Consider the following 17,156-nt stretch of genomic DNA (forward strand, 5'->3'; position numbering starts at 1 on the left):
ACAATGTGAAATCAATTACACACAAATCAAGTACCTTTAGATAATATAAAATATATGTAATTAACCGCTCTTCCCGCCACTGAGTAAAACCCACGAGTGGGTACATGCGTATTATAATAAACATAATATATTAATATGTATGTAGTATGTACTGAATGCTCTATTAAAAGTAAGACATTTATTATTTCACAAACAAAATTCTTGGTAAACAATTAAATTTTTATCATTTTTTTTATTGTTATAATTGTTTATATTTCAAATTTATTACATGACAACATAAATTTTCGATCTTATATTACGAAATAGAATATTATTCGGATTATTTTCATTTACAAGAATCTAATTTAGAACAAATAATCGATTATTAAGAGTATTATAGTAGAGTAAAGTTTTAATTACCAGAGTAGTGAACCAACAATTATTAGTGAAATACTCTTGTACCACTCTATTCCACTAATAACTTTCAATACCTAATTATAACTCATAATTAATTACTCTTCCAAAATTCAATTTTTATATTCTAAAAAATATTCTACTTTGGAATAAAGAATTAAAAACTTATGTTGGTATTAAAAAAAAATAAAAATTAAAAATATATGATTTTTAAGAAAAATATTTCAAAAAATATTAATAATTTTTTGAAAAATGAATGTCTTACGTTGAATGAATCGCCCAGTAATATACACGTATCTGTGAAGGATGTACATGAATACATGATACGTTTACTTTATTATTTATACAATTACGTTACGTTAGTTTGACTTCTCCGAAGTTTTTTCCATACAATATTATACGCAAATATTTATGTATAGTTTATATACGAATAAATTGCGGTCTATCGACCCCCACTATATTTATTATGTTTTGTATTATTATATTATCACCACCATATATCATTACTTTTTTAGCTATTGCTTTGTATTATTATTGTACCGGTAACGGTTTTTTATTCGATAATAATAATTTATGATGATAATAAAGTGAATTATTTGTGAATTGGTTCCGAATTGTCCAAGTTGGTTTCTACGTTATAATAATTAAAGAGTATATCCGAACTGGTTATTGAGCAATAGGATGTCAAAAAACATACGTATTATATCCAAAATAGTTCTTGGATTTTAAAAGCAATTTCAATTTGCTTTTCTATTTTATACAGATAAATAAGATTCTATACATTTAGTAGGTACGAGTTAAAAATATTTCTATATTTTTAGCATAATTTTAATTATAATTGTTAAATATTTTTTTTAATAATTTAGGTATACACCCATAAATTACAGTACATATTTTTAAACAACCGTAATCATAACAAAATTATAACTTTCATTTTGCAAAGATTATTTTTTAAAAAAATCAGTTTATAACAGTTTGAAATTTATTATTTATTTGAAATGTCTTGTAAAAACTAATCTTTTTATGTGCATGTGGGGGAAAATTTTGATGCAGCCATTTGGTTGATACGACTTTATCTAACGTCCTGTTGTATATTATACTTAAAGTCAAATTTATAAAAATTTAGTTTATTGTGGTCATAATATTATACATTTTTAATAAATGTATTACAATTCTATCTATATATTTGCGGCTGTAATGGTGAAGGCATACAGTCAGCTGGCAACAAAACGCGTCCCAAAAAACTTGTGTTTGCTTACATAAATCAGCATGTAGCATTTTTAAACCTGTATTAAGTAGTTCATTATTTATTTATTTTTTTCGTAAATCTATACCTTTTCCTATTTATCAAATATTACCACCTCTCGTATTTTCTTTCAAATATGAATACACTATTAGCATCAACTGTATTAGTAAATTATTAAATACCCACTATTCTAAATTGTAATCTAAATTATAATTAACATATTGTTTTGTATATAAATACAAAATACACAATATTTTATCGGTACCTACTAGTTACATATCCACCATCACATTTTAGCTGTTAGACAATTGTCTTGAAATAAGCCTCAAAATTAATTACTATCTAAATTAAATTCAACTAAGTAACTCACCTTCAAAGTTGAAAAACATTTTACTGCTCAAAAAGGTAATCAGACACACCAATAAAATACACATGACACATCCAGTAAATTCAATACATTCATCGCTTCACTCAAAATCTAAAAGGTTGAAAATTCTTTCTTGTACTTTAAAACTCTGTAGCTTAAATCAAATATCTTGAAAAAATATAATATAGAAATGAAATGAGTGCGTCTCACAGAATCTACTCGTTCCAAAATAAATATTGATATAAAAATTGTATTATTCTTAAACTGAAAAAAAAAAATCAAACATTACAAAATATATTTTAAATATCTATAAATAGCACAAAAGAGCCAAAATATTTTTAATATTATGACTCATCTATTAAATGTTTATATAAATACTTATTTTGTGAAAATTTCAAGCTACTGCAGTTATTAATTTCTGAATCACTAAAAAGACTTTTCGTCGTTGTATAAAATATTATAATAAATTGAAGGTTTATTTAACACACTTTGTTAATAAAACTTAAAATAGTTAGAGGGGACAGTTTTATCGAATAATTCGTAAAATATCGAGATTAGAGTACTATCTGGGTTTTTTTATACTGTGAAATTCAATGTTTTTAATAATATATTTTATTTCTGAAGAAAAATAATTATTCTTAGAATATTATCAATAATGTTTGTTGAAGAATAAAAATATCAATAAAAAATAATACATTTTAAAAGTTTTGCATTGTCTATTTTTCGTAGAATAATACTTAAAAGTATTTCAATTAATATTATATAATAATAATAAAATACAAACACAACCTACACAATAATTTTATCTAAAATATTATTTTATTATTTTAAAACCTATCATATTTTGAATAGATAAAATTATTTCGCTTATTTTGCTCATTTTTACGAGTATATTACGTGTACTACATGACGAACACATACCTATCAAACATTTTTTTTTCTGTTTTAGCGCATTAATTATTCATAACTTCACTTAAGACTATATGAACTGGTACAACTTTGAGTAAATAATAACGTGCGTCGTCTAACATTTTTTTATTATTATAATAAATTATAATTATTTTGAAAAAAGGACTGACTTTGAAATAAACTATTTTTAATCACTAAACATCATTATCATATAAATACACTTTATTTATCATGGTTTATATTATATACCTATGTAACATGTAAATATTATATTATGTAAGGTAAAAATAACTTATTTTTTTGACAAAAGTTATAAAAATTAACGCACACCATGAAGACATATTTATGACGATTGCGAGTGACGATTGCTATACGGTAGCGAAGGTCGACATTTATTTTAACGATTTAAATTATTTCAAACACTACCATCAAATCGATATAATGCTTCGAAATATTCATTTTTTAAATGCATAATGTTTGTTAGTACCTATATTTTACCTACAAACTGTTATGTAATTTTATGGGTGTTCTATATAGCTATGACCGTTGATTCGCAATTATACTCGTATTATACAGCACTAAAACCACCGAAAATTTCAACTTCCTTTAGTTCAGCGAATTGCACACGTGTGGTCGTCGTAACCAGCAGGTATAGCAAAATTGTAATTTGTGTTATTACACCGAGCTGCACGCGAAAAAATAATCCATTAATACACATTTACACAATTATTATATTATATTAATTATCATTCAAACAAAATTATAATACGATGCATGCACAGTACGTAATATTATCACAGATATGTATTATAAAGCAGATCGGCAGATAGGTTTACGCTTGTAAGCAAATCGTAGTATAACAGTATTGTGATCCGTGTTATTATCAATTTGATGTTACTCACAAGCTATTGCCTAAACTGTAGTTGCATATACAATACCTGATGATATTTACAATTCCTACAAAATATCGTGTACTGTACTATAGCAATTAACCGTCTAGATATTAATTTTAAAAATTTGACGTGTTTAGATGCAAAAAAAAAAATATAAATAAATGGACGGATAAAGTGTTATTTTTCTTTTTAGTTGGTGCACTTAGGCTCGAGCCACGAAGCTATAAGATCATTGCCAAATGTCAATTGTATAATATAATATTATATGTTATAAGATTTCCTCAATTCCAAATTTAAAACTGCCCAAGAAAATATCGGAAAAATCGTATCTGAGATTAGCCAGTAAGACGAAGCGAACATCTTATACTTCGTATTCATATAAACTAATAAGTAGTAACTACTAAGATATAATGGCGTACTCTATACACGGAATATAATATTGTTAACTAGTTTGATGTCATGAAACTATAACGATTATAAAACCACGCGATACCTACTATGTCCGTATTATAGGTGTAGGTAATACAATGAAATAAAAAATAATAACAATAATGTACTATGATTCGAGCAAATAATTCAGACTATATATTAAACTATAGGTAAATGACTTCAAGTATTTACATAGATTGTATAATCGTGTACAATTATACTCCCGGTTCATACACAAAAACATAATAGCTTTCATAAAAGAAAAGGTATTCTTTAAAAAAATTACTTGGGATATAATAAAACCGTTAAATATTTTGATTAAGAAACACTCCACGATTCCCATGTACCGGATCCCTGCGTGACTATTTGCAGCACTTTAAAACAAATCAAGCTGATTGAAGTAATACCATTAAATACAATAACAGTTAAAACTATTATTGACCATCGCTATTTTTGTACATTGTCTTCTGCGTGTGCGGTAACACCACGAGGTGAAAAAGAGCAAGAGCAAAAGAGCGGTACAACAGTCACGGCAATGGATGTGGTAGAAAGGGTGCGAGTGCAGTGAGGGTAGAAAAAAAGCACCGTCGCTAAGGTGAGGAAAAAAGGGATTCGATCAATTGACTCAAGGACGTTTGTGGCTGGTGTGACCCCCTTTTTCAGCCAGGCATTCATTTTAGACCAGACGACCCCGAGGCGTCTGTCAGGCGTGGGGGGCGGAGCGTGCGATCGTCGCGCGAGGATGCATTACACGAAGTGGTCAATCGTCTAATTTTGTCGAATAAAATGTGCATCATGTATATAATATATCCATATAATAATATTCACCGTTCGGATCATAATAATAATGAAAAATAGCGTTAGTATCCACCTTATTTCAATAATTCGAACAGTAGTCATCGTCGTCGTTGCCATCGTCGTCTCCACCAGTTTTCGTCCGGTTCTATTTCCGGCCTTTTATCGTATGATGGTGATTTGATTGGATTTTACTAGCTAATGGGTAATATGATAATAAATACTTCAGCTATACCTACTCGGTCATTTTTCATCGACAGAGCACAACCAAAATACACAATTTGTCAGCTACAATATTATAAGAATAATATAACAAAATCCCAAAGTTTATACATAGACTAGTGGTTATAATTATATACTAAAAACTTATTAAATACGTACGTTTAACACTCAACGATACTCGGAATAAATACCTAACTGTAAAATTAAGTGTACATTTCAATAACGTACCCGGAAAACTCGACCGCTATTTTCGGTATTTGCTGAATTATATCCATATACCTACATGATATATACAGATTGATTCATCAATTATGCTCGTTCACTCCCATTTTCTTATTTAATTATTTATTTATTTATTCAAATAAATATATCCGGGGTTTTGAAATTTTCACTTTTGTTTTATAAATTATCTAGCAGATCATTTTTTTTTAATGTTAAAGTACCTACCAAGCAAAATATTTATACTATTAATATTTTCTTTAAAAATGGTTTTACAAAAATATAAAATAGATATACAATATATCATCAACAGTGTTAAATAAACTCTAAAAAATTTAACTACTCTTTCAAATTTTAATTTTATTACGTCAATATTTTCAGAAAATTATCGATTAAATAATTTGATGTATAAAATTGGTATGTCATTTGAAAAACAGGAGTTTGTATCTTTACAAAGCACTCCTTAATAGCACAAATATCTCAACATTTTAAAAATATGATATTTGCATGTATTTAAAAATTCCAATTATCGGATTTTGAATAAATTCATTATTAAAGGACAATAAAGGTATGAACATGTTAGATGAAACGCCTGTTTATTAACATGAATAATTGTACGGTAGTATGTTTATAATTGTATGAATATGATTTACTATTTACGTAATATATATAAAACGATTGTGGCATTGAACATAAAAACTACATTGCTTGTTATTGTTCCAGTTTCGATTACCTAAAAGCTGTTAATAAAAGAATACCTATATATTTATTTTATACAGCAAGGAATTAAAAAGTTAGAATAAGTAAATTACTCATATAATAGTATATAGATAGTATATAGTTTGTCTCAAAAATATGACAACCCATATTATTTGAAAACATAACAGCGGTGTACCTAAAATGCCTAACCAGAACGCCATGTTACCATTACAATTTTTTAATTTACATAATTTTATTAATATTAGGTACTCTTTTCGTCGGACAATATTATACATCTATTTTAAATACTAACGACTAATATTAATTTATAATGAATACATTTTGAGAATCAACACCAAGGTTCTGTAAAATTTATACTCGGAGTTAATGTCAGAATTTAACCGTATTTCAGTCACCATATAAAACAGAGTGGTTCAACCTTATATAGTTATCGGGAGGTCAATTTACACTTTCACAAAAACACCGGAGAGCACCAAAAGAAAAAATAATGATATTATTATTTATATTTTATTTATTACAAACATATTATATAATGCACAAATGATTACACCACAGATTAATACTTACATATAATTATGATGATTAGGTTACTTATATTTGGAATTTAGAATTTATGTTTTAAAAAAAATTAATATAAATTTAATATTAGTCTTCTAAAGGTAAGGGGGCAAAAAAGGCTTTAAAAGCTGTATGCGGCCAGCAGCCCAGGTTGGACCACCCTGATATAAAAAACTAACTAACTCTAGGAGAGTGGTGACATAATGGTCGATGTTATTAACCTAAAACATAGGAACCAGTCAACATTAACTAATTTAAAAATAATTTAATAATTTTAATGATTTTACTGTTATTATAGTCAAAAATTAGTAATACACTAAATACTAATACAATACATCATAAAATATTTCAATCATTGTATCGAAGATATTACAGTAACCTACTGAGATTCAGTATTTAGATTTATGTATCTCCAATAAATTGATAATAGAGATTAAAGTTTAGTACAATAACAATATACTCTAAGTACAGGTTAGTATGTTATAATTATTTAATTCTTGATGTTAATGATAAATAAAAGATTTTTTCAAGTGATTTAGTTAAAAAGTTAAATCAAAGGTTTGAAAAGGGTATAGTGATTTACAGTCAAATTATTAATAATTTCCATACAAGAAATAATTGACTTTAATACCACATTGTGGATTTTATATACATATAATATATAACATGATATATATTAATTAATTAATAATTCATTCTCACAACAGTTTTAAATATCTTTGAGGCTAAAACAGCACAAATATCAGCAATTTAGTGGTAAAATAATTCATTAATGTGCATAATAAAACAATTAGAATAAATTTAAATGTCGGTTAATTATATTTAAAAAAAAAATAATATTATAGTATAATCTGAACTTCAACAAATGTACATATTTAACCTGATGATTTAAATAAATTCATAAGTCGAGACATGTTTAGTTAAGCTGTTAAACTTAGTTTTTTTGCATGCTTGATAAAGGTTAATAAATAATATAATTTATCAGTCAAATAGGTTAAAAAATGATTTCAAATAATTCAAAACCTTTGCGAATAATTAGGACCAGGCCCATTGGGATTGACCTGAGAATACATCATTTGTTGGTGTTGAGGCACATGATGAAAGTCTTGTTGGTGCTGTTGTTGTGGTTGTTGTTGCTGCTGTTGTGGATGTTGTGGTTGTTGTTGCTGCTGTTGTGGATGTTGTGGTTGTTGCTGCTGCTGCTGTGGGTGTTGGGATTGTTGTTGTTGTACTTGTTGTTGCTGTTGTACTTGTTGTTGCTGTTGTACTTGTTGTTGCTGCTGCTGCTGCTGTTGTTGTTGTTGTTGTTGCTGTTGTTGTTGTTGTTGCTGCTGCTGTTGTTGCTGCACTTGTTGTTGTTGCTGCTGTTGTACTTGTTGTTGTTGTTGCTGCTGCTGCTGCTGTTGTTGTTGTTGTTGAACAGTAGGTGGCATTACCGTTCCTGGGTTGACACTCGGATGTTGGCCAAGCCCATTCATGCGCATACGTTTTTGATTAGCAGCATGTTGTTGCTGATGACTATGATGACTGCCCGACTGATCAGAATGTGCACCCTAATTAATACAATTTAATAATACAGTAAAATGCTTAAAAAAAGTCAGCTAAACATCTTAAAAAAACAATCGCTTAATACTTTCTTTAAACTTAAGTATTTTAATAATTCATATGAAATTTAAGTATGTTTACAATCCCAACAATTTGAAATTATTGAAATTATCTTTTATATTACAAATAATAGTTATAAATACCTTCTAATAAATCACAAACATTGAAAATATAATTTATGGTAAACAACTTGAGATTATAAAACCACTTCTTATCTAATTAATTAGATAATAAAAATGTTATATTTAACTATGAATTTAATTAATATAATTGTTGTACGAGTTTAAAGTATAAAATTATTATTACTAATTTTAGTTAATTTGATTTTAGTACTAATAAATTCATACTCAAACAATTATCTATACATATATTAAATGCTTTAAATAAAGACCACTATTAATATTTATTAAAATGTATGTAAAATAAATCAACAACACTACATAAAAAGTACTAAAAAACAAACAATATATTATTAATAGCATAATATCATAATATGATTTAAATGTTTAAAAATTAATAGTTTACTATAGAAAATATATTTGATTGCCACTTGGAATAATATTTAAAAAAAAAAATTAAAATGTAATCCATCATGACTACAAAATATTTGAAGAATGTATTTTTTTTTGTTTTTGTTTAATAAAATAAAGAAATAATTGTCACCATATGCCTATCAATATAAAAAAATCAATAAATACTGCACAATCATGTTACCAGCATTAAATGTCTAAGCATAAATTGTAAATGTAATAAGTATAGTAGTTACTTGTAATAAACGAAACAATTTTAAAACCTATCAATAATAAAAACGTTATGTGTATTATCTCTAGCGTAGTATGACTTAAGCCATGCCAATCATGCAAACTATTAATATCAGTATTGTTGGTTAAGCTATTACAATGGTCCTGAGTAATACTGTCAAATCTAGACATGATACTATTGTTCTTATTATAAATGGGACTGTTAAAACTATCGATTAAGTAACATCAACGATCATATAGAAAAATCTAACAAAATAATATTAAGTCATAAAAATATTGAAGTGCATGCAGTTAATATGGTTTTATATAATATAATGACTTATAAATATGTAATTTTTTTAAAAAGTATATTTTGTAAAGCAATAGAAAAATCAAAAAGCAAAAAGCAAATTTAAAAACCCATGGAATTGAAAAAAATTATTATCATATTTTGCATTAATAAGTAAAAATCATTAATAGCTATCTCAAAATTGAGATAATGCTCAAGTATCACTTTTTTTTAAATTTAAATTTAATTATTTTCTTAAAAATTGTGTTATCTTGATAATTTTGGTGATGATTTATTAGTAAAATTCAATAAATGTTTGCAACAATTAATAATATTGACTATTATTTTTTATTTATTTTTTTAGCTACTTCATGATCTTTTAAACTAATAGTCATGCATTATTAGGAAATCATATTTTTACAATTAGTTTTTACTCTCACACACGTAACATAGACCATAGTTCATATAATCAACTAAAAAATGTGATAAAGAGAGAGCATCAGTTGTCTGCTATAGTCTACATGACATAAATATAACTGCTTTCGATACTTAAATTGTTGTAACTTTGAGGTTCAAAATACTATATCAAGGTTTAATATATAAATCTGTTATTAAATTAAACTTTTTTTTAAATGTTATAATTTTTCAAAAAAATAATGAAAATTTAAAAAAAATAGTAATTAAAATACTTAAAATAAATTAAAAAATCAAAATATTTAAATATAAAAAAAAAATTTGTAAACAAAAAATAGATCATATTTTATTAGTAATGATTTTGTGAAATTAAAATATATTAAAAATTAGTTAAGTACAAAAAGCAGTTTTACTATACTACAAAATACATGCATGTAAAATAGCAACAATCACTTTCGCTATTGCATCTCCTAACTTTTAAGATTACGTAACACTCATATATATATTGTTAACATACTACATATCCATAACATAGTCAAAATTATGGATGAAGTCATAGATACCTATAATATTGTCACTTTTAATGTTAGAAAAGAAAACATCTATATTTTTCTCTCAAAAATATTTTAAACTAATACTTTAGTAAATATTGATATTATTTACATGTTTTTTTTTTTTAGAGATCACTTTACTAATGTTAAAAATAACATTACGTTGAATAAATATCAATAATGCTATACTCATACATGTAAGTTGGAGACAACAAATATAAGTTATTTTCTAAATAGTTTCTAAATATCAATTTATAAATTTATAATAGGTAATTAAAAAAGCTTATCCATAGAAAATATTTTCCAGTTTTAATAACTTAATATTATACTAACACACTTAGATATTAACCATTACATTTTCATTTGATTTTACTATGTGGGTTGTTATTTTAAATATGTTATATATGAGAGGTAAATTAATTAAATTTTGATATAGTTATTAACTAATATATTATGCTTTAATTTTCAAATAATACAAATGTATTATTTTTGAAACATGAAATTATAATTAATAAAATACTTCTTAAATAGTTAAATACTTATTGTAACTATGATTTGTTACAAAATCATTAAACAATACTGTACTAAAATTAGTAAAATTCATCAAAAAATAAAAATAAAACATACATTTGTAGCTTGCTGTCGTTTGTCTTTATCGTCTTGATCATCGTCAGTCAAAAACTCTCTTTTGGGATATGGTATTGGACATCCAGCAAAAACACTTAAAAATCAAAATCAAAGAATATAATTTTAGTTAATTTTCACAAAAATAAATAAATAATTAAATACTCTGAGGTAGGCGTAGGATCTTCTTGAAAATATGAATCTTGTTTAGCCTGTTCTGAAGTAATTCTTTTATTTGGATCCATAAGTAATAATTTTTGTAACTAAAACAGAAAAGTTATAAAAACATTATTTTTTATTTGGTATTTGGTTATAATGTTTTTTTTTTTTTTTTTTTTACTAAATGAAATGCTTTGCTATCCGGTTTTATTTTATGCCGATCCATATATTTCACCAAGGAACAATTTGAATAGCTAAATTAATTTAAAATAGTAAATTAATTAAAATAACTTAAAGTGTTATATTCAAATATTAAAATTTTTTATTTAAAGCAAATAATTTCTATATTTACTTTGATCGTTTAAAATCTTTCATTAAAGTTTGATGTTCTGGCATCTTTTTTATATCTTCCCAATCTTTCTCTTGAGGAAAGCCCATTACATTAAAAATTCTGAAATAAAACACATGACATATACACATTTGGACGACATAATAATTGTATTAAGCAATGTATATTGTTAATATAATAATGAGCAGGGCTAGGATAGTATAGGATTTTGCATTTTTTATTAGGATTTACAGGATATAGCTTTTCAAGCACAAAATGTGATTTGGTCATCTACGAGTTCAAATATATAGTTTTTATTTTGCATATTTTTGCATTTTTTGTACTTTTTTTGAATTTATGGTCATTTTTAGCATTTTTAGGTCATTTTTTCAATTTTAAAGTCATTTTTTATACTTTATTGAAATCTGGATTATATTTTATAAAATTTTAAATGGTCGTTATTGATCGTTATAAATTGTTGTACAGACATATAAAGATACAACATTAAAATAAAATCATAAACATATTTTCTAAAAATATTTAATACTTCAAAATACCAATTGTTTATAAGTATAATATAAAATATACTCATTAGATTAGTATACTTATAAATATTAATTATTATTTATTAATTTATTAATATAATTATATTTTTTTCGATCATTTTTTAGTTTTTATTAGGTCATTAAAATCCTAGTCCTAGTAATGAGTAATGACATAGAAACTTTATAATTTAGATGTTGCTAATAATTAATATATTATTAAAAACTACTTAAAATATACTTAAATTTATACAAGTCATGCAATATACTATTAGTTATTAATACTATTTGATTATGTTTACAATTAATGTAAATGCATAATTATTATTTCTTTTAAATTACAAATTAATGAAAATACCTAAATCCAACAAATGGACATGTTAAAATTGATTCTTTGATAAAAATACAGTACACTAGTTGGATAAAATTTTCTACTCCAATATTAATAAGTAATAGTAACTATAAAATATAAATTATAAGTTATATAAATGTAACTATAAATGTGATAATAAATAAACCAATATGTTCAGATATATTAAAAATAAGTAGTTAACTTAGTTAATGTTCATTTTTTTAAATTTAATGTTATTATTTGCACATACAAAATTAATGTGTTCATATAAATGTGTTTAATCACATTACTGAACTTGACTACATAAATTAGTATAATTTAGCTTTAACTTACCTATCTAATTGATCATGGTGGTAAGGATTACTTGTTTTAATATCTTCTTGGCGACAATGAAAAATTGGTTCAGATGTTAATAATTCAGCAAATATACAGCCAATTGCCCAGATATCTAAATTAAATTTAACATAAAAAATTATTAGTAGTAATACACTATAATTAATAAAAAATATATTTTAATGTAAACAATAAATTTCTTGATTTTAACAACAAATAATTATTTAAAATATTGAATTAATATGACATTATCTTAAAAATAGCAATTATTGGCTTATTTGTTTAATAATCTCGCTAAAAATAATAATCTACAAACTTATAACAAGGAAAAAAATAAAGAATTTTTTCAAAAATATAATGTTGCTTGTATTAATTTTTAGAAAAATGTGTGATTTATAATATAATTACCAATAGCTTTGGTGTAATGTCTTGCGCCTAATAGAAGTTCAGGAGCACGATACCAAAAAGTAACTACAACTGGATCAAGATCAGCAAGTGGTTTTAATGGGGCATTGAAAAGTCGAGCAAACCCCATATCAGCTATTTTTACACGTCCTCTTTCAGGACCTTCTCCCATTACTAAAATATTAGCTGGTTTCTAAAAATTGTAAAGATTATTATTAAATTCTAAAAAAAAATGTATAAATATATTTACCAAATCTCTATGTAAAACCCAATTTGAATGTAAATAATGTATTCCATCAAGGATTTGAAAAAGTAAAGATTTAACCATTCCTTTGGGAACCATTACCGGTTTTTTATTTGCTTTTGCTGCTCTATGAAACTTAATTATATGCTATAACAAAATAAAATGTTTTTTTGATAACTTTTGTTAAACTGAAACTTTTAAAAAATACAGAATAATATTGATATATTTAAAAATATCTATAACTTATAATCATTAATATCTGTAAAATATGTTTTTCCAAAAAATACTATGTACAAAATTAAACATTGTACTTTTACATTAAATAATGTAAATATCTGTTAATTTATTATATTTTACAGATATTTTACAGATATTATGCATTATTTTATTACTAATTATTTGTAAAAATTTTTTACATTGATAATAATGGTTGTACAAATAATAGTTAAATTTGTGATTTTTTTTTTAGTTAAAAATTATGTCTATAAAAAATAAAAGTTTTTTATATGTTTAATTGACTTTGTTATTCAATATTGTTAGTTTATAAACTAACTGTATTACTTAATTTATTTAGTTTATTCTAATTACAATTTATTAAGTTTAGAACATAACTATGTTGATGAAGTTTTTCAACAGAATGAAAATGAATACTTATGAATAACAACAAAATATACCAGACTATTTACGCTGTTATAATTAACATTGAAGAATATAAATTATACATTTTATACTTACTATTTATCAACACTACTATTATTAATCACTTATTATATAAAAATCATAAAAATTTAAATACAAATTTATTTTTATACCTAACTAGGTGAAATATACTTAACAAATAATAACAATTATAATTTTTAACATTTTTATACTATTCTATAACTGTAATAATTCTTACCCAAAGATCATGTTCAGCATAATCAAAGAGCAGCCAAACCTTTCTATCATTGTGTGACAAAAATACTCTAATTAGATTTATCACATTAGGATGCTTCAATTCACGTAACAACTAGAATAAAAATTATATTTGGTTATTTAAATTACAACAAATCAGCAAATAAAAATACTAACAGCAATTTCACGACATGCTGACATTGATAATCCAGTGCCTTCAATTTGCTTCAAAGCAAAGTCTTTACTGTTGTCCCTAAAAAAGTTAGCATATTCAATAACTTTTTATAATAATCTGATTAAAATAATAACAAGCAATTTTAACATTGCAAAATACAAATATGTATCATGTGTTGTGTAGACCATTAATTAAATTTTATTTATTATTACAAAAATAAGATTCACTTGCTATACCATACTATTATGCTTTAATATTTCAAAATGAATAATCAATAATTTAATTACTATTTATTTTCAAGGCTAGACAAATGCTAACACTAAATTTACAAATAACAATTTATTACTAAAGTATAAATAGGTAGATATTTTTAGATGTTTAATATTAATAATCAAAACAATAATATTTATCAAGGTTTTGTGATAATGGGACCCTTAATAATTGTGAAATTATATTCTTTCTAATCATATTATTATCTATTAAAAATTTACATAATATGTTACATACCCATCTTTTCTTCTGGCCTTATAGACATGGCCATATGTACCTCTTCCAACTTTACACCCTTCGTAGTCAAACAGCTCTTCTACCTTAGCTCTTTCATTACCTGTCTTAATTTTGAACTCGTAATCCATTGAACTACAATCTTTCAATGGACCAAAATACAAAGTTTATATTAAGGCTCATGAATTAATTAACTATAGACCTATAACATAAACATTAAATTATACTTTTAACTAGATATTAATTTTATGTTTAAAACGGGCAATTCATTTTTATATGTTTATAATTGTTTTCAATAACTAAATTAAAACCATACACACCTATATAAAACGCCCATAATTGTAGCAATGATTAACTCATCAGCAAAAATAACACACTATCGAGTATAAACTCGATAAACAATAGAACAGATAGCAATGGATTTTTGAGGCAGTATTAAATTGAAAACGATCAAAATATTACATACTTCATAAATAGCCAGTAGGTATAAAATTAATTTTATCTTTTAAATTTGACCACTTTTAACAACACTGAAACGTAAACAAACTGTATGCTGATAACAAAGGCCGGATCGGTATAGCCAACATTAGAAGATAATAATAATATCATTGAGCAAAGAAAAATAAGCCCACTAATGGCACTAATGAGTAATGTATTTACTACAATTTTGATATTTTGAATTTACATCAGTATTATTACATCAACTACATGTGTATCTAGTATATGACTATTTTTTTTTAAGATTTAATATGTTTATATAATTGCATAATTCATAATATGGTCTGTGGTTGAACGTTTGAACAATCAGTATTCACGAAGTAACTAAAATTGTTTAATTTAGAATATTCGATTTAGTCGAAATTTGAACACGGAATTTTCACATAATATATATTTCATCTGTTCTCTGAAATTTCTAAGAAAAATGTTTTTTTAATAATTTTAAATTACATAAAAGAATGACCTTTTATTACATATTCAGACCTTAGTTTTTAACATTAAAATTTAATTAATCATTGACTAAATTATAATTTTAGTTTTTTAAATTACTTTAAACTATTAAAATTTGTTGTTTTGCGCGTGAATGTTAAATATAGTATTATTACAATGTCACAATATGAGATTTAGACATTATTACTCTAACTCTATTTTTAATTTCAATAGCTAATAAGTAGATCATGGATTTTTATGCACTAAAAAGTATTGAAATGTACCATATAATATGCAAGAAAATTCTTTTATCTATTAAAAATTCAAAAATGAATCAACTTATAATTATACCTAAAATTTTTCATCAATGTATAATACATTTCATAGTTTGTAAAATATGCAATAACCACTAAATAATAAACAGAAATATGAAAAACAAATTTACTATTAGATTCAAATTATCAAATTATTATGATACGCGAAAATAACTGACAAAAATCCAAAAAAGTGAAAAGGAAAAAATAATCGATTAGCTACATAAAAATTCGCTCTAATTTTAAGTCAACAAAATTATTTTTAATAGGTATTCCTATTAATGACAAAATACTATTTTTTATATATTTTTTAATTTTTCACTTCAATATTCAATAGTTACATTTCGAGTTTGTAAAAATACCTAAAAATATGCAATAATAACCATTTAATATATATTAAATATGTTTGACTTACCTACTAGCTTTGAAAAATAATAAGATACCTAAAAATATTTAATTACATATATATTGCCATATTGGTGCAAAAAATAATATGATTCAAAATATAGTACCTACCTACCTATTTAATATAATATTATTACGTGGTGAACGCCACTCCTCCCTATTGGGCTTTTTTGTATAGTACAGGGGTGGGCAACTGGCGACCTGCGAGCTATATTAATTCACATTATAAACAAATAATAATAATTTTATAATTTAAATATACAATTAAATGCATATTTTAAATAACCTTTAGTATTGTTTAATAATCTTATACAACAAATTTAAATCACAATATTTCAGGTCAGATAAATATAATTGATACAAAATTTACAGAAGGGGAAATAATCTATAGTTACACCTTACAACACTACTGTACAGACCTTTAAGATATCTAGCTTGGGTTACCTATGGTTAATTATTTTATAAAGAATATGAAATACTATAATAATTTTTTTTTTTTACTATAACATAATATAATTATGTTTAAATAACAAATTAAAAACATCACGAGGTTTTATTATTGGTTTCTTAACTCAATTTTTTAAACTAAATCATACTTAA

General features: G+C 24.4%; 1 protein-coding gene across 2 annotated transcripts; it reads right to left on the minus strand.

Moving 5' to 3' along the window:
* Positions 1–7,585: 7,585 nt before the first annotated feature.
* Positions 7,586–15,414, minus strand: LOC112592512 (cyclin-dependent kinase 8). Of its 2 annotated transcripts, none has more exons than XM_025336595.1 (12): positions 15,231–15,414; positions 14,914–15,112; positions 14,409–14,475; positions 14,236–14,346; positions 13,344–13,484; positions 13,097–13,286; positions 12,689–12,803; positions 11,486–11,584; positions 11,315–11,387; positions 11,140–11,237; positions 10,978–11,071; positions 7,586–8,304 (listed from the first exon to the last, which is right to left on the minus strand). In XM_025336595.1, the coding sequence occupies exons 2-12, from the start codon at positions 15,039–15,041 to the stop codon at positions 7,768–7,770; spliced, it is 1,653 nt and encodes a 550-aa protein (XP_025192380.1). In that variant the 5' UTR covers positions 15,042–15,112; positions 15,231–15,414; the 3' UTR covers positions 7,586–7,767. The 2 variants fall into 2 exon arrangements, with proteins under 2 accessions (XP_025192380.1, XP_025192378.1); XM_025336593.1 differs by having other exon boundaries at positions 7,587–8,304; positions 14,409–14,484.
* Positions 15,415–17,156: the final 1,742 nt, after the last annotated feature.

Source organism: Melanaphis sacchari, unplaced genomic scaffold (genome assembly GCF_002803265.2).
Source record: "Melanaphis sacchari strain LSU unplaced genomic scaffold, SCAv2.0 Contig178_pilon_pilon, whole genome shotgun sequence".
In the NCBI taxonomy this organism is placed as follows: domain Eukaryota; kingdom Metazoa; phylum Arthropoda; class Insecta; order Hemiptera; family Aphididae; genus Melanaphis; species Melanaphis sacchari.

What these genes read in the sequence shown, in the direction of transcription:
- LOC112592512 (XM_025336593.1), bottom strand. Translation starts at nt 15,041, where the DNA reads ATGGATTACGAGTTCAAAATTAAGACAGGTAATGAAAGAGCTAAGGTA. An exon ending in CACCATGATCAATTAGATAG is followed by an intron (nt 11,585 to 12,688) that starts GTAAGTTAAAGC and finishes GTTTTATTTCAG; the next exon opens with AATTTTTAATGTAATGGGCT. An exon ending in AACGACAGCAAGCTACAAAT is followed by an intron (nt 8,305 to 10,977) that starts GTATGTTTTATT and finishes TGTATTAATTAG; the next exon opens with GGTGCACATTCTGATCAGTC.